A 23,485-nucleotide genomic window follows, 5' to 3' on the forward strand; every position below is an offset into this window, starting at 1 on the left:
ATTTATATGACACGTAATCAGATAACAAAAACTACTGACAAAAAAAGTTAATCAACTTATAATATTGTTTTAAAAAAGCTTTTTGAAATGAGTCAAATGATACGTATTCAATTCAAGGTAACAGAAAAACATACTTAAAGAAATAAATAAATGAATAAGTGCTTATGCTAACGTGAAAACAGATCCTAATCTCAACGTTAGCCATCACTTTATAATAAAGCTCTATTTTAATAATACAGTCCATTAGCTTTTTCCCCCCACAATGATCTCTTCAATTCAGATTTGGGACCGAATCTACTTGCTTGAAAACTTATTGAAGGTACTCATTACCAAGAGCTGTTTGTGGCTTGATTTCAGAATAAACGTCTTCATCAGTTGCTGCAGGAGCTGGATTTTCATACAAATAAAGACATCATTAGTCAAAGTTAATTGCCAGTAACCTCTTACTTACATACGACAGCTGTTCGTTTTTATACAGTTTTCTTTGATCTGTAAAAAAAATTGTAAATGAGACAGAAAGAGAAATAAATTATTGATTGTATTACTTTACTTACATTTGTCTCTCTTGGATTTAGCTTTATTGTAGTAGACCTGTGTGTAGAACTGGCTGTCATCTAAAAGAGGATGGACAGATGCTCAGCATAAACAAAGGGTGGAACGATTTTTCTGTCAGTCAACACCAAACTTATCACATGAACTGACTGAAGGAGGTTCTCGCTCTATTAAAGGTGAGATTTCCTGATGACCCCTTGCTGTCATGTTTAAAAATCTGTTTCTTTCTCTGCTGCTGTTAGCTCTCATTTCAGTGTCAGAGAAGCTCAACCCTCCTCCACCCGTGCAGAGGATTACAGATTACTGCTGTCTTCTTATTCCTTCTGATTCTGGGAGACACAGCAAACCTTCTGGCAACAGCAAGTGTGGACGATCCATCCTGAAGGAGCTGGTCTACCTATCCAACTAGAATGGGATGCAGGTACTGTATTTTTGGGCTTGCCATTTTGTTGCCTCTCCAGTGAACCTGCTGTCACTTTTAGCAGGTCATATGGAGTCAACATGGTTTATGCTTCCTAACTGGATGTATTTATGCCTCTTAAATTTAACTGGCTTTTGTTTTATTTATTTATTTTTGAGGAATGCACATGACAAGCAGAGAGCATGTTTCTTCGTCTCTGTTAGAAGGCTCATATGAATGAATGATTTTAAATTTAATATAGATACTACTGTCCTATGAAAACATCTAATCTACTGTATTTCATGTTTTTATAACATCAAATTCTTACCTTTCATTGTGAAGTTTTTTAACTCAATCAAAGAATATGTGAAATCCCCAGATTCAGCTGGAACAGAGTTACATAGTCATACATAAATAAACATCACACAGACTCTATATACCTTATTGCCTTATTTATGTACTTTACCATTTTGTGTGTCGTCGCAGTCTTTGATTGATTCATAGAAACAAGCATCATCTACAAAATCAAGGCTGATGTTAGAATAACTAAAAAAATTAAAAAAAATATAAAAAATACTGACACTCAAAGCCATGTAAATATATTAAATGTGGTTACAACATTACAAACAGCAAAGGCATAGCATTTTTACATCACTATAAACTTTCCAAAGAACATTTAAAAAGAACAAAGAAAACAAACTGAATATATACAAAATACTATTCTCTTAAAAGTAAATATTGCCCAGAGAGTGACCTGCTTTGGTGACTCTCTGCCTCTCAGCTCTTTTTTTGCTTTTTGTTTGTGAAACAAAAATGAAATGACAATTTCTGGGTAGATGATCAGATGCATATACAAATTTTAATTATTAACCACTATAGTATGTCGATAGGATCCACTTCCTTATTTAGTACATTTGTTACATATTTACATTACAGACCAACAGCAACAATAATAGCAAACAAAGGCTGACCTTGGAGAGGAGAACTGTTTTGTCTCTGAATTTCATTCTGATTTGTGTTCTGAGTCCTGGTGGAACATAAGGTGTAGTAAAACAGTAGATTATTATTATTATTATTATTATTATTATTATTATTATTATTATTATTATTATTTAAGAAACACAGGATTTAATTCTTGTATGCTAAAAAGAGAAGTGAAATGTGAACCAACCTGACAAAGAATGAATCTGTAAAAAAAGACAATTACTTTTTTTAGTGTTGTAACACTATATGTAGATTTTTAAACAAATAATAGATCATATTCAATGTAATACCAGAAGAAAATGGTCTCACCCTTTGACCGCTTGAAGACATACAACAACAGAAGAAGAAGAATCAGTAAAATTCCACAAAGGAGTCCAACAATCAACCAGGTGAGAAATGAAGATCGTTCAGGCTCAGGTACTGCTGTAATAAATAATATACCCTAATTAGATTATTTTAATGTGAATCTGATAGTGATGATAGTGATGGAAAACTCACCCTTTTTATCAATCCTGACTGACTGGCTGTCCTCTGTGTAGTAAACTGGGTTTCCTCTTCCTCCTCTGCACCTGTAGAGTCCTTCCTGTGAGACACTGATTTGTCCATTTGAGTGGAAAACTGCATCTTGTATGGTCAGAGGTTCAGATGAGTTCTCATCTCTGTACCAGTAGTATTTCCATCCAGATGATGATGATGATGAGTTCACAGAGCAGGTCAGGGTCACATTTCCTCCTACTGGGATGTTTCTCATATCAGATATTATTTGGGACTTTGGTTGATCTGCTGTTGAGTTAAGATAGAAAAAGAAAAAAAAGTAAATATATTATACTGTACACAAAGGTCAGGATCTACACTGTACTAATGTTACAAGCCTTCATTTCCCCTCTTGTCCACCTCTGCTTCAGTTTCCAAAAACAAATACAAGGAAAAGAGACTAAACTGAAATGGTATGAGCGCATCACATTTTTATCACCCAACATTGTAAAAGCAGTGTTTCCCCTTTCCTAATCCATGTATAAAAAAAATACTTTTACTTTTTTTGTGTGATTCTTTGTAGGTCCCACTGCAACAACAAATTCGTGAGATAACCCAACAAAAGTGTTAGTAAGCTTAGTCTCAGATGTCAGACCACTCAGGAGGAGATGAACATGCTTTACAGAGAAACCAGCCTTCTTCCCATGTCATAAGAAAAAAATCCCTTTTTAGTTTGGAAAAAAAGGCTCAAAACTCACAAATTACTGTTCATTAACTCAATAAACTCTGGTCCAAACTTAATAAATAAATTCTAAAAATGTTCACAACACTTGGATCTGTAAATGATGATCAATGTCACCAAATCATTATACATAGTTCTAGGATGTCTCATCCCACCTTAATCCAGCTGAACAAGGAAAATAGACTACTGATTATAGCGTTATCAGTCACCATGGCAACAAGTAAAACATGCGTAAATTATTAGTAAGGAAATTTTTGACATCTCCTCCTGAAATATTACAACAACAAACCTACATCCATATGCTCTTTAACCTCCTACAAAACTTATTTTCTTCTTTTTACATTTTTTTCACACCAGACACGCCCAGCTGTGAGCCCTTTCTGTGGGTGCATAGACAGTGCACAGGCTACAACCTCCTCCATGCATCTGAACTCACACACAAGGCTCAGATTATGTCCACTCTGGTTTTACCTCCATAGCAATCGGTTCCGATTGTAGTAATGAGTGGGTGTCAAGCTAAATCTGGCAACCTAATCATTTTTTCCCCTCTTTATTTATGTTAATATTGCACTCAAGTGATGGAGCAGCAGGTCAGCATTGCGGTGACATCTTTCGCCGTGTGCAGATCCAAACTCAGCACCAGGTCCTAAAGTCAAACGAACACTGTGGCATCACTGAGAGTTACAAACTGTCTAAATTCTTTCATCTTTAATAAAATGATCAGTGTTGTTGCTCTACCAGGTGTAACGATTAAATTTGACATCCAGGCATTGATGAAAACAGAATTTATGAAATTTAACAGAGTCAGAAGCTAGCCGGGAGTTACCTAAGGTGGTAACATGGTATAAAGTTGATATACCATGTTCTGACTGAGGGAATTCTGAAAAATTCAAAGTACAGCTCTGCTTTCACTTCCGACCTCAATAAAGACAGGAAACTAAACAGCAGTGATGTTTTTAGGGTTACTGAAGTTGGGCTAGCTGGTATATTATGAAGTAACACGGGGTGACTAGCTACACATCTACGTATAGCATAATATAAACACATTAGCACAGTTAAGCTGGAGGATGAACACTAATTTTTTTCAAGTTGATAAAAGTTAACGTGAGGGTTCCCAATGGTTAGGGACAAATGCAATGGTATGGCAGGATGCTCTAAACAGAACAAACTTAAGGGGAACAACTGAGATAATCCATCCACAATATGAGGTTAGTCGTTAACGCAGAGCTTCCCAAAGTGTGGGGCCCGGCCCCTAGGGGGGGTGCACAGCTAGCATAATGGACAGGTTTTTTGACGGGGCTCCCACACAAACGCAAAGCAGGAGATGCAGCATTTTTCTTGTGAAACAAAGGGGGTTGCGAAAAAAGTTTGGGAACCACTGCATTAACATACTGCTGTATGGGCTCTAGGTGCATCGTAAGGTTTTCAAAACTGAGTTTTAAAATGAATGGTTGTAATAAAAAGCGAGGCAGACTGACAGTGATAACTGACTTTTTTTAGGGTCTTGTTCAGATTAAATAGAACAAGATGCAAAGCATTAAAACATGTTAAAAACACAACAGCCTTAATAAATGAAGAGTAATTTGGACCCGGAAGCAGGGTTCATCACATCATCACTTAAAGACTGGATACCAGCTGAAAGTTCATGACACAAAGTGGTGACAAACTGTCTACAATGAGGCTACTATCAGCTGCAGCTCTTTGTCTGACTAACAATGTAACATGCTTTGTAGACCATTGAATTCATCCTGTGCTGACCATGATGACATTTGTCAAATGGAGATCACACAACAAACATGACCTACTTGATACTGACAATGTGAAGGCTTCACTCCACTCTGTTGAAGAATATGAGTCATCTCTGCGTCGACTCTTACACATGTAGTCTCCACTGCTGGACTCAGAAACTCTGAATGTCACATCATTATTGTGTGTCCACTGTGTGGGTGTCCTGGGTCCTCTCCATTCATACTCCCACTCAGTGGTTTCACCTCCTTCCTGCACCTCACATGTCAGAGTGATCGTCTCACCTCTGAATATCTGAGGCCAGTTGGGTTGTTGTTTTACAACAACTTTATTGGAAACTGTTTACACATATTAACAGTTGAGATAAAAACAGAAACATGAAATCAACACAGAAAACTTCACATTGTATGTTTGATAATCATGAGTGAATGTATATTTCAAACTAAATGACTGAACTCACAGGTTATCTCAATGGTGACATCATCACTTCTATCAGTGTAGTAAACTGGATTTCCTCTTGTTCCTCTGCAGCAGTAGATTCCTCCTTGAGATACTCTGATATCTCTGTTTTGTTGATCTCTGATTTGAACTTCAGAGGTTGTTTGGGTTCGTCTGAACCACTCATATTTCCATCCATCAGAGCTCTGCACAGAGCAGGTCAGTGTCACACTGCCCCCTACTGGTATGATGGTTGTTCCTGCTTTCACTGTGGCCCTGGGTTTATGTGCTAATATGAAATAAAATATACACATCATGATCTATTATAAAGCTACACTTTAAAATATGTTTTCAGTGGATTCAATTTCTGACTTAAGGTAAAATCTACATATTTCACTATGATCATATTTCAGTTTTTTTTTTTTTTTTAATTTTTATTTTCTTTCCGGTGTCCATCTCAACACTGTTCCAGTGGTGTAGTAAATCTTACATCCCAACGTAAGAATGGTATACCAGTTTTTCAGTTTTCTGGCCTGAAGAAGTCGCACTTAATTAATACATGAACAAAATAGTGAACTACTTGTAACTAATTAGTAAAGTAATGCAGTTCACTGCTGAATGATAGACAATGATGGGTTAAGAGGGATTTGTATTTGTATGATTTTTGCTTAGATATCAGAAGTTTTTTTTTTCTAATTTCATTCACAAGTGCTGCTGTTACACATTAAAACGAATATGATGCATTATAGAGTGCATTAGCATTGTGTATACTGTGAGCAAAGTAACATGTAAGAAACAGTGGTCATGGTCAAATTTTCAAGTTTCCATGACAACATTATTTAAATGTACACTGTATTTTATCATCCAGATTAGTGTTTAAATGTATTGTTTGTTTTTTCACTGAGGACTTACCTAATACAGTTAGAGAGACAGTATTACTGTGCTTTGGTTTATGTGAGCTCTTTGTCCGACCTGAGCACTGGTATTCACCACTGTCACCAGTAGATCTAATTTCTAATCTGTAGTTTTTCAGTGTGTTGTACTGGATAAATTCTCGACCATTCTTGTTAATTTTGTATTCCCATTTACTGTCTTTTCCTTTGTTCATGTTACATTTGAAGGTAACAAACTCCCCGGTGAAAAAACTGGACCAGCTGGGTTGAATAGTTAGCACAGCATCTAGATTCAAACACAAGAACAATATAAGCAATCTGAAATACTTTTATGACATCAAAGGCAACATCTGTGTTGATGTTGTCATAAAATGAGAAACATATTAAAAATGAATAAATAAAAACAGAAATGGAAAGTGTTTAAGGGTGAGTATGCAGTATTTTCTGTTCAATCTTTACTAGATAGATAAAAAGGAAGTGTATCAGACATTTCTTTACTCTATATATTGATCACTTTAGTATTATTAATATCACTTGCTCACTTAGTTATATGCATGTACAATAGCACCCCAAATGGGCCTTATGCTCTATCACACATACACATACAGACAGAGTGGGGCCATTGTGAGTTCAGGTGAGATCTTAAACAGACAGACAGTGAAACTCCCATCCTTATCTCAGAGAAGATCGAGGGAGGATTCGGGATGTAATTCTTTAGGTGCTAAGTAAGAAAACAGCGTCGTAATTCTTAAACTCTGAAGAGAAGGATTTAAGGATGAGGCTGAAGGTATCGCCCCCTCGTGACATGAGCCAACTTGAATTTCCTTTGTCTGTGAGTTTGGTCAAGGTATAAAAGGACAGCTGGAAGACTTTGGGCTCTGGGGAGTAGTGATGGGAATAACAGCGTTACTAACAGCGTTACTTTTTCAGTAATTACTATTCCTATCGTTACAACGCCATTACCGTTACTAACAAGAAAATGCGGTGCGGTCCGTTACTATTTTTCAACAAACAGACGGTTGAAGCTGTGTTCAGCTTACCACACCCTATATCAGTTGCACGGAAGTAGCTGACTACGTAAGTAATCTGGAAGCTACAGCTTTAACCCTTTAAGACCTACCATAGAACCAAGTCCACCAGAGCTTATATTATATTTTTATATGCTGTAGTGCCATTTATGGGAGCATTTCAAGTTGCTATACATCAATACAACCATTATAGCCTAAATTTTAATAATATGTCTGCACATTAAGTGCACAGTAATTACATAAATTGCAAAAAAGTGCAATAAACTACAAAAAAATTGAAAATCGTTTTGGGTTCTTTTAACATATATTTCTAGTTAGAGAAATTTAAGAGGCTTATCCCTCAAAACTGTAAATACAAAAAAGTTGCACAAAATAGTTTTCCACCACAGGAAATTTATTTTGAGTGTCTTCATAGTTTTATTTTTGAAATACACCAATTTTTATATACTGCAGGAAAAACAAAAATAAATATTATAATGCAAATTTGTAAACAAAAAACAGCATATGCATCAAAATAAACTATTTCCAGCAGTGCAATATGAGTCCTAAGCATCCCAGAAACGACACAGAAAGTCATAAAGTCAAAGATAACTTTTAAAAACACAAGTACAGGCTCATTAGGCCCTGATAGTAAAAAACTACATTTCCACGAAAATGATGTCACTTCCGGTTTCGGGCAGGTAATGGCGGACATGCGAAAATTCGCACTGACGTCTATTCTAACGTAGGAAGTGTTATGAACAGCTGATCGGATCGGCAAAGCGTGTTTCTGGAATATTGTGTTTTTGTTGCTGCAAGTGCTTTTTATGCAGTTTTTGCAAAGCTATATGTGGAAGGAAACCGTGACCTAGGACAAGCTGGTGGCATAAGATGTAAGTACAACTCCTTCGGTTTTATATGCAAAAAAAAAATATTGCGCTAGCTTACGTGGTTGCAGCGCTACCGGGATTTAAAAACAGTTATGCAAAACAGAGAGTGCCCGCTCCAACCGGCTTTAAAGGGTTAAGCAGCTATGGGCGCTCCCACTGACGGTAATCACAATTCTGCCCGACGATCACTTTCAAGCACAACAACTGAACCTAGGGGGGCAAAACAATCGCATGAGTGCTGCTGTTTGACTGAGGAAGAATATAGTAGCCGTGGTAAGCCAATCACATGACCACTTCAAGATGACAAAGCAACAAGGTGATATATACCAGTTTTTAAATTGTGTTGATAGGCCACGTAAAACCAGAGTCATGATAAACAATATATACGCATATACTTTTTCCTCATAGTTTCTGTCTTAGGACAGCGCTAGCAAGCACTCTCTGCTTATGAGCAAAAAACAAAACAAAAAACAGCCCTTTCGTGTTGGTGGAAAAATGTACCATGTCGACCAATCAAAAATGATGTGGCAACATGACATTTGGTTGTTTAGGAAGAGGGGGACGTTTTACGAGTGACGGCGAGAGAGAGAGAGAGAGAAAGAAAGACAGCAGAAAAAGAGAGAGCGAGTTTTGAAATGTGAGAGATTTGTGACGTTTAGCGTGTTTGGAGCGTGTAGTTAATGTGTTGTTTTGTGTAGTTAGTGTGTAGTGTTGTGGATAGTTTTGTGTTGTGTGTCAGAACAATGAGGCGACTGCTGTCTCCAGGTAGAAAAAGGAGTGATACGCCTGCTGCTGTCAGACCTGCAGGTATCAGGCTGTGATGTTCTCCTTTATAGTGGACAGACATTTTTGGAGTGGCACAAATAATTTGTGTGGAATCTTATTGAATGTAGAACAGCTGATTGTTATGTAAATCGTTTTGAAATGGTTATTAAAAAAGGAGTAAAAGGTAAATGGCTGCAAATAATTTTGTTGTTTGCAAAACTTGTGCATATGATTTTCAAATTGATAATTTATATTTGCATTCAAAGTTATGAAATATGATTCAATAAACATGGGTGTGGTTGTTACAGTAAAAAATATAACTTTTTCTACTAGGATTTTATGTTTTTTGTCTGATTTTAGATCAATTGTGTTAATACAGTATGTCAAAATGAAAACAGAACTGTAACAGACACGTGAGGTTGTGCTGAAAAGAATGATACCAAACAAGGCAAAGTAAATAGTTTTTAACCCTTTAAAACCAGTTGGAGCGTTACTCCATTTTGCGTAACTATTTTTAAATCTCTGTAGAATTACAACCACGTAAGGTAGCACAATAAATAAATAATACATTTTTTGCATATGAAACCAGAGGAGTTGTATTGACATGTTATGCCATTAGCTTGTCCTAAGTCACGGTTTCCTTCCACATATAGCTTTCCAAAAATTGCATAAAAAGCTCTTGCAGCAACAAAAACATAATATTCCAGAAATATGCAACACTTCTTAGGTTGCAATAGACGTAAGTGCAAACTATCGTATGTCCGCCATTACCTGGCCGAAATCAGAAATGACGTCATTTTTGCAGAAAATGTAGTTTTTTACCTTCAGGGTCTGATAAGCCTATACTGGTGTTTTTGAAAGTCATATTTGGCTTTATTCTTTTCTGTATAGTTTCTGGGATGCTTAGAACTCAAATTGCACTTCTGGAAATAGTTTATTTTAATGCATATGCTGTTTTCTTTGCAAATTTGCATTATAATATATAAATGGTAAATGGCCTGTATTTATATAGCGCTTTACTAGTCCCTAAGGACCCCAAAGCGCTTTACATATCCAGTCATCCACCCATTCACACACACATTCACACACTGGTGATGGCAAGCTACATTGTAGCCACAGCCACCCTGGGGCGCACTGACAGAGGCGAGGCTGCCGGACACTGGCGCCACCGGGCCCTCTGACCACCACCAGTAGGCAACAGGTGAAGTGTCTTGCACAACGACCAAGACTGTCCAAGCCGGGGCTCGAACCGGCAACCTTCCAATTACATGGCGAACTCCCAACTCTTGAGCCACAATCGCCCCATAATATAATACATAATATAATATTTATTTTCGTTGTTCCTGCAAGATATCAAAATTGGTGTATCTCAAAAGTAAAACTATGAAGACACATAAAATAAATTTCCTGTGGTAGGAAACTATTTTGTGCAACTTTTTTGTATTTACAGTTTTGAGGAATAAACCTCTGAAATCTCTCTAACTAGAAATATATGTAAATCTCCCTCTTCCCGCTCCACCACAACCACCCACACATGCAGGGCCTTGGAGTAGGGGTATGTCACCAGGGTGCAGAGGAGGCTACCCCCCCTCTGTCCCGTTCTGGCTGCCTCTGCCTCAATTTTATCCCACAACTTAGACATTCACATTACTCACACTCTCATTACACATACATATAGGATCTTGGGGGTGGGCACGATACACGGAGTCCAAGTTACCATCAGGGTGTACACCTCACCCCTGGCGTGGTTGCCCACCTCTCAATTTTAAATACACTTAGACATTGAGGGCTAGCAGGAGGGACTATGTGCTTACCTGCTGCTCCTTGGCAGGTAGCTCCATGCCCTCCTGGGTTTTAATTGCACCTTAGAACACACATGCATCAACACTACAATGAGCGGGTGGAGGGAGGTTTGGAGTCTTCTCTCACCCCCATTCTCTGCGGCCTGCTGGAGCGGGAGGGCTAGGAGGAGGAGTTGGCCGTCCGACTGCAGTCTGGAGTGTGGGGCCTCCCTGCTGCTGCGGAGTCGGGGCGGTCTGCCTCTCCCCACCGCAGGGAAAAGGGTAACACCACCTGGGTCTGGGTGCAGCTCACCCCTCCAGGGGCAAGGGTACCTAGACCCGGTTCGTAGAGTACGCTTGGGGAGTGTGATCGTGTGTACAGCGTCTCTTTATGTCTGTCTCCACGTTGGTTGAGTGTGGAGTAAGTGCATATGAGAGCATGAGGGGGGGAATGGATGTTTGTGTCTGTGTGTGCCTGTATGTTTGTGTCTATATGTCAGGTTGGGTATCAGACACCACCTCTCTGGGGACATCTCAGGCCCTCCAAGGTTTAGAGGCCTATCTCCACCCACCACCACTTCCCCTGCCAGTGGCGGACTCCCTCAGGTGTCGGTGCGTTGGTGGTTCTTTGTGTCTGGGGATGGGCGTCCAGGTACACACCGGCTCACTCCTTGGCGGCCGCTTATCGGGGCCTGGAGCCTGGGGCTCGCTCGGGCCACTTCGGAGGTGGGGTGCCCCCGGGCTCTTGGCCTGGGGCTCGGTCACTCAGGCACAGCTGGCTGCCGGCGGAGCTCACGGGCGCGTCACTGCAACTCCCCCTGGCTTCTGCTCCGCGGCTGCTGAGTGAACCCTCATCTGGGACTCTCCTCAGCTCTTACTGGGACAGTGGCGCGGCTGCCCCTCTGTTGGTCTTCCATGGTCTCTTGTGTTCTGGGGGCCTCTGGGTGTCTGGAGTTTCGATCTCCTCCATACCTGCTTCATACCCTGGAGGACGGGGCTGTGGCCCCCCCACACTCCCTAGCAGATCGTTACATAGAGAAACCTTTGGAATGCAAGCATGCTGATCCACACAGGTATGCACACAGGTGTACACACGGGTATTCACAGACGCGGACTACAGCTTTCTTGGCTGCTGCCTCAAAGCACATTGTGCGCTGTCTATCTTGTGTGCTGCACAATATCGTTTATTATTTAGTATCTACTGATATCTACTGCTAGCTAGTTTATTGTGATGGTGCTGTTTTTTTTATTATGTTGCTCTTTGCTGTTTGCTTTCTCTTCTGTTTTTTTTCTCCATACAGGTGACCCAGGTGCTTTGTTTGTTTTTTGCTTTTTTTTTTTGTTTTTTTTGTTTTTTTCTTTCTTCCCCCCCTTCTCACCCTCTCTTCTCCCCTTTGGTTTTCTTTCTCTCCCTCTCTTTCTTTCATTCTTTCTCCCTGTCCTATCCCACAGTCATGTCCGTCCCGTTTGTAGCAACCGAAAATAAAATAAATTCATAATTATAATAAAGGTCAATCAAATAGACCAATATGGCAAGGCCATGATGATCCACTTGGTAAAATAAATCCGCTTGGCATCTTTCTTGGCCTTAAGACAACAATTCTGATGGCTAAAGATCCAAACGGGACACAAAGAAAAAAAAAAAAAAAAAAAGAAATATATGTAAAAAAAAAAAAAAAAAGATTTGCAATTTTTTTGTAGTTTATTGCACTTTTTTGCAATTTATGTACTTTCTATGAACCTAGTGCATACATATTACTAAAATGTGGGCTATAACTGTTGTATTGCAACTTGAAATGCTCCCAAACATGGCGCTACAGCATGTAAAATATAAAGATAAGCTCTGGTGGACTTGGTTCTATGGTAGGTCTTAAAGGGTTAAAGGTGAAATGTAGAGGTAAAATCAAAAGTAGTTAAAAATGTCCAATTATACACTGGACCCCAGAGGGTTAGACTTTTTTTTTTAAGTAACGCAATAGTTACTTTTCATTATTTTTAGAATCTTGTAACTCAGTTACTAACTCAGTTATTTTTTTAAGTAACTATAATTAATTACTTTGTCAGTGTTACTTGCCCAGCACTGCTAGGGAGACAATTGGAGTAATTTTGAAGGTATAAAAGGATCAGGGTGGCTGATCTTCAGAGACCAATCTGATGTTGGACTAATGTGTTTCTCTCCATGTTGCAGCACAATATTAAACCACTTTAAATCATCTTCACCTGGTGTTAGCAGTTTATTTTAAAACTTCCACGACAAAAGAAAATAAAAAAGTAAAACTGTTCAGTCACCTTGAGCGTGTCCAGTGCAGAGAAGTGTACAAAGCACTATAATAAAGACAGAAACTTCAGACATTATCAAACTAAAGAGACTGAAGTACAGAAAATAAACAAATAAATGCATGCATAAGCACTTGTGGTTTATCAGTTTCTACTATAATGTGTTATTATCTTATATTATTATGTAAAATGCATCAAATTATTATTGAGGAAGAAACAAACCTTTCTTAGATAAACTAAAGCAGCTCCACTCTGATCTGAGTCAGTGCACTAAAATCTAATCCAGTCTACAAACAACCATGTTGGTAACAAACATGAGAGTCCTCTGATCACATGACCTGAAATGGTACAAATGACTGATGCTCTGTTCTTACTAAAACGTGTTTATGGATCAGTATGAATCAAACAATAGGAGTCAGTGATGTACTCACAGAATAGGCCCAGCTCACAGAGCAAAGTGGCTCCCATCCTCACATCCAGCAGTGACACGTCTGAAAACTTCTACAACTTTCTGTAAAGAGAGAGAGTGAAGCAGCAGCACAGCAGATACCAAAGAGCTGAGAAGGAAACAAAGAGGTTTTAAAACTTCTCTCTGCTTCCTTCCTTTTACACAGAAATAACAACTTAACAAGATCTGACCCGATTTTTATGAAAAGGCCTTTAACACTTGGACTAAACTGACCAATAACAGACAGACAGTAAGTTTCATTACACATGTGTGAGCTGACTGAGGGTTAAAGAGGAAATGAGGAGAACACAAGTCCAAGACTTGTTTTAAATGTGAAATACATTTAGTTTATTGAAATATTATTCAAATATAATAATAATAATAATAATAATAATAATAATAATAATAATAATAATAATAATAATAATAATAATAATAATAATCTTTGTCATAAACTGTAAGTATTATAAAACATTTGTCTTACATTATTTCAAAGGCTATTTATAATTTTAATAAATATTTCCAAACCTCAAGCACACAGATGTATGAATACAGGAGAGTAAATATCAATAAATATATCTACAGAGTAAAACCAAACTCCCTCTACCTGCAAGCAGACACTGCTGGAACTAATTAAAGGGTTTTTTTTCTGCTTTCTTCCTTTTACACAGAAATAACAACTTAACACGATCTGTCTACAGCATGCTGTGATGTGTTTATACTATAGTATAATAGTATAATAATATAGTATAATATTTACACAATAGATTCTCAGAACTATTACTAATCTTAATAAATTCATACATCCGCTCACACAAAAATATGAATTAAAAACAATAAATGTCAACAAATTTGTCTAAACAGTTAAACAAAGTCTCTGAATGCTGTTACACTGCTGGATCTAGCAAAAAGTTTTTTCCCCCTGTGGAATTGTTGATACATTTGTGGGAACTTTTTATTTTACTGCTTTCCTCCAGTTTTTTATCAGTCTTCAAATTTCTAACAAATATCTGCTAACATTAAGTAATAAAATTACATCTCAGTAATATGTTTATTATGGATGCTGGGAGTGCCCTTGATGGACTCTAATATTATACAGTTAATGGTTTTAATGTAATAAACGTCAAAGCCAGACAAAAACTTTGAAAAGCAGTTTGCTTGAAAGTGTTTCACACACTGGAATAACTGCATTGCAAGGCTTAAAACTTGACTGAGGTCTTACAGAAACAGGAGATTGCCTTTGCCTGCTCATTTTGTTATTAAGCAATTTTACCACTGATAATTATTACCCTCACAAACAATACACTACATAAACACCTCATTCAGATTGGTTCAAACTGCTGTAGATGGATAAGTGAATAAAAGCATTATAAAGGAAGAGAATACACTTTTCTTTACACTGTTTCTTTCATGCCACAGAGACAATCCCAAATAGGCTGCTGCTAATATCTAAGCAGCCATTAATTTCTCATACTAAAGGCTGTAACACAAAATTATTATATTGATTCAAATGTAAAGTAAATAAACCACAACATCTCACTCTAAAAACAGCTGGAGTATGATGGAGGCAACCTGCCACTTAAGTTTTATAAGCAGTTAAGAAAATAGTTTGAGAGATGAATAAAGCATTAACTGATAAACAGAGATGTCATACTCACGGACAGTAAACCTTCACGGCAGGTGTTGTTGATCCATGCACTTTCTCACAGAGCAGTTGAATCTATAACTAAAAATATTTCCTAATTGAAAAAAAAACTGAGCTCAGTAATGTAAAGTACTGCATTACATCAGGGCCAATTCCTTTAACGTGAAATTCTGGAGTGGTCATAAATTCACACACAGAGAGTTAGCGGCCTCGAGCAAAACTGACATTTAGCAGAAGTGAGCTTGAGGCCAGATGGCGTGCTCTATGTTGTTTCTCTCTTCCTTAAAAGTAGCTGTAACTGCTGCACTCAGTAACCGCACAGTGGGGCAGTTGGGTAATGTTGCCCAAATCAAACATTGGCTAACTTTAAACAGGGACGCTGTTCAAACCACACCAGGTAATGGATGAGTGTCAAGGATTGCTGTCTGGCAGGCAGGAGATTGGGCCCAAAATTCAGGACTCACAACACACAGGAGTGAACTCAAAATACGGCTTTATTTACTGACTCAAGGAAATAATACAAAACTAAACTACATGGGGAAATTATAACCTAAACTTCAAGGGAACACACAACATGAGGGAGAACACAACACTGACAAAAAGAAACACGGGGCTTAAATACACTGAGGGATAACGAGGGCAATGATACACAGAAGGAAAGCACAGCTGGGAGTAATTAGGCAGGACGAGACAAGGGAAGCAAACTAAAAACACTGACATGAGACACAGACCTTCAAAGTAAAACAGGAAACACACCGACTGTATTTATGGATGATGTAAGAAAAATTCTGCTTCTTGTTTGGTTTCCTGATGCACGTCTTTTTTTTTCAAAGATATTAAACCACAACAGAGCTATACTAAGGGTGATTGGACTTTCCACCTGTTGAATTAAATGTGCTTTTTGCTGTTCACTTTAAGAGTTTGTGTTTGGGTTCTCGATCTTGCACCCAAACAGATTCCTTTTTAAAATATTTCCAATGTGGTGAAATTCTGGTTTTAAAGATGGTCATAACTTAGTGGGCAGGATGTGGGTGAGCATGGGGAAAAGAGAAATACTGTTTTGAAACAGAAGTGTGAGGTGATATTTAATCCTGCTTCCTCTTTGAGCTAACACGTGTGTCCTTAAAAGTAGCTCTGAAAGCTCTATTCACAGAGATTTTTTTCCCCTGAGGCTCATGGGAAAAGTTAAAGTTAAAGAATATTTGATAATCACAACGTAATAAGCTGTTTAAACTTCAGCAAATGAATTTAGTTGTAGTATATAGTGAAATCAATTGAGATCAAATCAAAGGTCTATTTCATATAAATAGAAGTCCGTTTCCAGTGAGAACACGTCTGCAGAAACTATATTTTTCTGTTTGTTTGTGTGTGTTTTTTAACAAGTCACATGCAAACAATGAATATCTGTGATTTTTTGGAGAGCACAGCAAAGCTGCAAACACAGCAGTATGGGTTAAGTAAGGGGTGAACAAACAAGAATGCAGTTTCAACATTTGCACTTCTTGTTTGGTTACATCATCAATGTCCTTTTTATGCACATTCAGTTGCAGCAAGACAAGTGTTAATTGTGCCATGCTATAGTTAATAGCTTCTAGCAGGATCTATGCTACATGTTTGACATCTAAGAAAATCTGAAAGCAGCAATAAAGGTATCCAAGCAGTTCAGTAGAGCCCAATCGATTTGGAAATATCATGATCAACAGTTATTAGTGAAATACAGCTGTGCTTCCTGCACTGCTCCCTAGTGATCAAATGGCTGTTACACTTGATGATGTATCATATTTATAAATCTCAGTGTTATTGGGTTTGGCTGTTATAGTTTACATTCAAGTCAATACAGCATCAGTCACAGCATTTATTTATTTATTTCAACATAATGTATAATACATTATGCAGTACAAATATGTATTGGTGCCCTAATGTAGCATGGCAAAACCTTTATTTAAAGCTGTATTGTCAGTTAAACCAGATAATACAAAAAACCCCTCAAAACAACAACAAAACAGAATATTGTGTCTATATCATTACATACAAGCAAATCCCAGCACACTGCAATTACCATGGGAGACAGGGAATACAAATCTGTATATGCTACCACATATGAGATGCTATGATATATGCTATAATATGATGCTAAAATACATTAAATTAGACACGCCACTCTATTCTGATATTCCATTATTCCAATTGAACTGTCAAATATACAATTATATACGATTCTGAGACTTCAAATATTTACATATGCATGGGTCACTCACAGTGCCCTATGCAATGCTTATGCAAAGTTTTATCAAGAGTGTCTCACTCAGAGGATGTAGGGAACATATACAGCATGCATATGCTCTAAACATTATAGTATGATTATACTATGCTTCTCTTTGGCTTTGCTACTCTTGCTCTCTTCACTGACCTGTAAGGCAAACACAAAAGACAAAAAGTAAGGATGTTATGTGGTGAGGCCATTTAATCTTGTCAAGAAATATTGTCAATGTAATGAGACATTTCAGTGCATCACTGTTGTGAGTTCACCTGGATTTTCCATGTTCACATCAGTGGAAAGAGGACTCTCATGTGGTTTATGATGCTTCCTTGCTAAGATAATCAGATGAATGAGCAAAAGAAAATAATTAATACATTTACATTAGTACTGCAGGTCAAAACCTTTCCTAATTAGTTTTTTGAATGTATTTTATCTTTTTTGCATGTGCGAGTATTTGTACTATACTTACTGTTCTTTCTGGAATTTTTAAGGTCGGTAAGAGAGTATGTGGCTTCATGAACTTTATCTGCTTCTGAAATATATATATTTGTATTTATAGGATTATTAAAAAAATCACCAGAAATACTGTTTTTAACTCAAATGTTTATGTATCTCTAACCACTCTGTGATATTCAAAACATGACATGTACCATTTTCACAATTTGCAGTCTCTTCCAAGTCAGCGATTGTTTCATAGTCGTGATTATCACCTTGAAAAAATAATACGCCAGAGTCAGAGTTACAATTTAAAGCTATGATATGTAAGTATGTGTATTTCTAGCTGCTGTGTGCAAAAGATACTGTGTACCATTTGGACCATTAGCAGTCTCTTCCGCAAGATGGAGTGTTTCATAGGGTTCATAATGAGCTTGAAGAAACAAAGTCAGAGGATCATGTCAGTGCTATTAGAGCAAATACATGAACACAGTTTTGTTAAAGTGCAAAGACACAAAATTCGAATTTAATTTAATTACAGTTTTAGAGAGTTTGATTAACAGTTTGATCTCCCTGTTGGAGCTCAGTCTGGGGCGAGTTCTTTTTTTCTCCTCGTCTTTCCTCACATTGTGCATTTTCCATTGCTATACCTCTCTGACCTGTCTTCCCCGTGATGTTTGTGTAATGTATGTATGGTCGGAACGCTAAGATGGCAGCCTTAACCCAATTTCCCCCGGGATGAATAATATTATCAATCAATCAACAGTGTATTAAAAATATTGTGTTGTAATGATATGGAACAATAACTTTTGTTGATCCTTCAGTTCATTTAGTTAGATATACATTTCTGTGAGTAAATTCTGGTTTAACTCAGTTTTTAGGATTTTTTTGATTATTTGCACAACTTTTTGTGTTTTTGATATTTGATTGATGACCAGATGACCAGAACTCCTGGACTTTAAGAAGACTAATTATTAATACTAAACTTTGGTTTAAGCACTGACCATGCTGAAGAGATTTGTATTGTTACGTCTGGTTCGGTTTGGGTAAGACGGAAAAACAGCCGAGTCCGTGTAGGTGACAAACATAGTGATTTTATTGCACACTTCTAAGACAGAAGCATGGGAAGACAAGCGTACAGCCACAGATCTCCAAAGAGTGGACAGCTCCCCCTCCTTATATAAGCTATGATGACGTCACACAGTCAGACCTTACTGGAAATGATAACAGTTTGGGCCTGTTCAGAGAGTTTACCTAATATGGACATCAACTGCTAGTTGTTAGAGAAAACAAGTGTGTATTACATTCGTGCCTTTTGTGAAAGTGTATCTATCAGAAAACTGTCCTCAGACAACCCTCCTATTCTTACTAAGGGTGTGTGTACACATTCATGTGTTTTATAAGAGCGTGCATGTACTTTCAAGGCCTGTGTACGTGCAGAACGGAACATAGAACCAAGGCAGGGTCCAGCAGGCCCCACAGGCTTCTGAGTGATTACAGAACTGTGAAACAGCTTTAAGCAAATAACATGAATAGTACAGAACAACAATAGACTGATTAGAGTACTGATAATCTGTGTAGATTAATGTTAACCTAGATATGGTTCAAAGATTATTCTGTCAACTGGTTCAACAATGGTAAATGATTAATGATTGATATTTCTAATTATAACTGTGATCATAAGAATACAAAATAAAATATCTCCTGGTCACAGTATTCATGGGTTTCATCCTGATTGTCTCCATGATTTCTGGTGGAGTCTTGACTGTTGATGTCCGACTGGATCGGCCTAATGAAAACATAACAAATGCACAGATAATAACATAATACAGTAAATTTAGTACAGTAAGAAAATTACTGCTGAATGTTTAAAATGAAAATAGGAATGCAGAGATTTATACCAACCCAGTGAAGCATAAATCTGTCAAAAAAGGAAAATGATTTTTTTGATAATCCAAACTGTTTTACTTCTATTTAGTGCTATGATGTTTTTATATTTTGTATCAAGTAAGAAAAATGTCTTACCCTTCACTTTTCTATAGCAATACAGAATACTCTTTCCTAAGAGCAGGAGAATAATAAGAAGAAAGACTCCACAAACCAGTCCAACCAACCACAGTGGAAATGAAAAGCTTTCAGGACCTGATGGAGCTACTGTGATTGTAAACATTAACAGAAAACATTAAGAGACTTTATGTGAGAATTTTTTTCTAAAAAACATATATTCTCAAAGAAGTAGAGTCAGGTGACAAGAAGACAAACACATACTCAATGATATACGCCATCAATGAGTACTCTATTAAAAAAAAAAAAAAATCCATCACATGTTTTGATCCTGCTCACCTTTAACTGACATCCAGCTCTGTGCTGACTCTCTTCCTGAGTACTGACACTTGTAGAAACCTTCATCAGACTTTGACACTGCAGAGATCTTCAGCTCCCCTCGGGGATCATTTTGAATAAGTTTGTCATTGTGATAGAAAAACACATTGGAAAGTATTTTTTGTGTTCTCAAACTGCAGCTCAGACTAACAGAAGCTCCCTCAGTCACAGGATGAACAGGACTCACCAGGATAGGATCATAATAATTATCTGTGAAACAATCAATGGTGGTCCTGTTAGATCAGAAAAAAAGCTGAAGGGCACCAAAGTTACATGATGATGTGATACCTGCTGTTCTGTGTATAAGAACTACTGTACATTAACTTTTTTTTGCCAAATGGACAGCTGACCTATAAAATGTAGAGTGCCTTAGACATGAAATGTTAATCTCATGAGACATGGGTTATTTCCATATATCAGTTAGTAACAGCTAAAAGACTTTGGGCTCTAGGTTGACAGTTGGAGGTATTTTGAAATATGGGAATTGTCCTTGTCTTCAGAGTGAGACTTTAAAAAGTGTTGTAATGTAATGTTGAGCTGATTTGATGCAGCATTAATGAAAACAACTCACCAGCTGCTTGTTTATGCAGTGGCACATAACAAACACAGCCACACAGGAAAAGAGGAAAATGAGGTCTTACTTTAAGTGTACAGTGGTCCCTCGTTAATCACGGGTGTTACATTCTAAAAATAACCTGAAATCTGCAAAGTAGGCAACTTTATTTTTTACAATTATTATAGATGTTTTAAAGCTGTAAAACCCCTCACTACACACTTTATACACTTTTCTCAGACAGGCATCAACATTTTCACACTTTTCATTCTTGTTTAAACACTCTCGAAGCTCAAACCTTCGTAGAAAAATAAGTCCAGTATTATAGAATGAAACCAAAGATCAAACCCTGTTTTCAGGTCCAGAAAATAGAGAATGAGAATAGAGCAGCTGTGAGAGAATTCATAATTCTCTCACAGCTGCATTAATGAATCAATGGTACAGAAGTAGAGGAAGCAAGAAGAATGAGTTGAGTAAAGTTTGACTTATCTGACTGTTTTGTTTTGCTTAATGCACCTTATGGTCCAAGAAATACAGTAACTTCTACTTTCCTTTAGCAAGTCCAAAAGTCCAACTTTTTGTGCAATGGCTAGCATCTTCCTCTGCCTTTTGAGCACTACCACAGGTGCCTTTGACAGTGCAAAATGTTTCATCGACATTGTTGTGTTTGTTGGGGAGAAAACTTACAAACATGCAGTTCAGCACTTCAGAGTGATAGAAGATTTATGTAAATTTGACAAACTGAACGCATTCTGTACACGACAGGAGACAGCACGAGATTGATTGACAATGGTCTACAGCCAATCAGGACGCAGAACACAATGCGCTGTAAAAAAAAACAAACAAACCCAAAAACCATGCAAAATTGCACAAAGAAAATTGCAAAGCAGCGAGGCCACGAAAGGTGAATCGCATTATAGCAAGGGACCACTGTACTGTACTCTGCTTTGCTGGGTTTTGCAGTTTTTGTTTGTTTGTTGTACATATGTTAAAAAGTAAAACTTAGTGGTCTGAGCACTCTGTGGAGAACCCACAATAGCATATTCAGACATTTACTGCTTATTCACTGATAAGGGTCGAGCTAAAATAAGACTGAAAATTGCCTAAATGTCCCACATTTTGTCCATTTTTAACAGATTTACTTTCATACAGCAGTGTAGTGGGGAAAAACTGTGAGGTAGTGATTAACATAAAGGGGGAAAAAAACGACCAAAAGAACATGAAGAATGTATAATAACATACTCTGTACAGTGATGTTGACTGCATTGCTGAAATCTCCTGATCCAGACTCACACCAGTACACTGCAGTAGGTGACTTTAATATGTAACTGATGTTACATGTGGATCCAGTCATTCTCCCACAGTTGGAATAGAACAGGGGGCCATCGTTGGGGAACCACTTCACTCTCCACTCAGTGAAGTTTCCCTCACAGGTCAGTGAGACAGAGGCATACATCGAATTTTGCACACTGTCAGGACTCACTTTGAGAGTTGCTGCTGAATGAACATCTGAAAACAACATGCAGAGAGGAGAACGTGAAATAGCAATTACAACTGCACATGTGCTTGTTAGGCAAAGATATATACCAATATCACAAATGAAAAAAAAATCAATTATTCTTTGGGGGACCTTTAAAGGTAAACAACAGCTGCACTGGTTACAAGAGAATCAATCTGACCTGCAGACCAGACAAACTTTGGTTGACTGTGATCAGTGTGATACTCTGGGTCTCCTCTTCCAGCTCTGCACACATATCCTGCTGTGTGTGTCTGTCCATGAATGATGTAGGAGTCCTGTGCAGTCCCACTGCCATCAGGTAGCAGCTCATAACTGTAGGATTTATAGTTGAATGTTTTCAGATCAGGAACAGCTTTATACCAGTAGAAGCTCCATCCTGCAGACGGATGTTCAACCTCACAGTTCAGAGTTACTGAGGCTCCAGGACTCAGCCATGATGGAGACACAGTGAGGACAGGACGGGGTTCATCTGTTCAACAAAGATTTTCTCTCAATGTTTTGTCTCTTAACTCTGAATTCAATGTCACTAAAATGTTGGCTCACAAATATTTATGATGAACTTTAAGAGTGAGACTATCTAAACATGTCAAATATCTCAACATGTACTAATAAAAACACATTTTTACAAACTGTTTCTATTTCCAGGACTTCTACTGACTTTTAGGATAGCCAATAGTGATTTTCCTTACTGAGGAGTTGGCAACACTGGTCCTCATTAGGATAGGGATTTGTGTTGGTGTGTGGGGCTGTAGCCTAAGTGTTATATTGCTAAATGGTAATTACGTGACAATGTGTTTGAGGTCATTTTACAGGGAAATGCAATAGTAATGTAACAAAGAGTGCAACACATGACTTACTTCTTGGAGTAATCAGTAATGTCCTGCATTACTTTTAATAAAAATGCTCTGTGTAATACATTACTTTTTTGAGTAACAACCCCAGCACTGATCACAATAAAGACCTGAAATAACCCTGCCATCCACAAACATTTCACCCACAGCCTGTAATTAATTTGCATGAATGTGATGTCTTTGTTATGATGCTTAGAGAAGGCAGTGACTCTCAAAATGGAGCCAATGAGAATCAAAAGCGAATCGGAATTGCTAAATTCTTATCAATCCCCATCCCTAGAGAGAAGCTACTGAAGTTACATCATTAAAATATTATGTTCGAATTTTTATGACTTCAAATACTGGTTTAAAAAATTTGGTACAAAATTTTCACTTTCACACACAATCAAAACTTTGTATTCCAAAAGAAATATAAAGTTCACCATTTTCCTGAATGGTGACTG

General features: G+C 37.6%; 1 protein-coding gene across 2 annotated transcripts in view; it reads right to left on the bottom strand.

Annotated features, from left to right (window-relative positions):
- Nucleotides 1–203: 203 nt before the first annotated feature.
- LOC113018972 (uncharacterized) overlaps nt 204–23,485 on the bottom strand; it is a 62,945-nt gene continuing 39,663 nt past the window's right edge. The window contains exons 2-14 of one of the 2 annotated variants that reach the window (XM_026162425.1): nt 13,381–13,460; nt 12,962–12,997; nt 6,249–6,515; nt 5,359–5,625; nt 4,958–5,236; nt 2,435–2,719; nt 2,246–2,359; nt 2,124–2,139; nt 1,924–1,979; nt 1,419–1,469; nt 1,281–1,337; nt 555–614; nt 204–387 (exon numbers count right to left, since the gene is read on the bottom strand). In XM_026162425.1, coding sequence (XP_026018210.1) covers nt 311–387; nt 555–614; nt 1,281–1,337; nt 1,419–1,469; nt 1,924–1,979; nt 2,124–2,139; nt 2,246–2,359; nt 2,435–2,719; nt 4,958–5,236; nt 5,359–5,625; nt 6,249–6,515; nt 12,962–12,997; nt 13,381–13,417 — 1,602 coding nt within the window. In that variant the 5' untranslated portion in view covers nt 13,418–13,460 and the 3' untranslated portion in view covers nt 204–310. Of the gene's footprint in view, nt 388–554; nt 615–1,280; nt 1,338–1,418; nt 1,470–1,923; nt 1,980–2,123; nt 2,140–2,245; nt 2,360–2,434; nt 2,720–4,957; nt 5,237–5,358; nt 5,626–6,248; nt 6,516–12,961; nt 12,998–13,380; nt 13,560–23,485 lie in introns of those variants that run through there. The other variant, XM_026162426.1, reaches the window with a different exon arrangement.

This window comes from Astatotilapia calliptera, chromosome 3 (assembly GCF_900246225.1).
Source record: "Astatotilapia calliptera chromosome 3, fAstCal1.2, whole genome shotgun sequence".
NCBI classification, from domain to species: Eukaryota; Metazoa; Chordata; class Actinopteri; order Cichliformes; family Cichlidae; genus Astatotilapia; species Astatotilapia calliptera.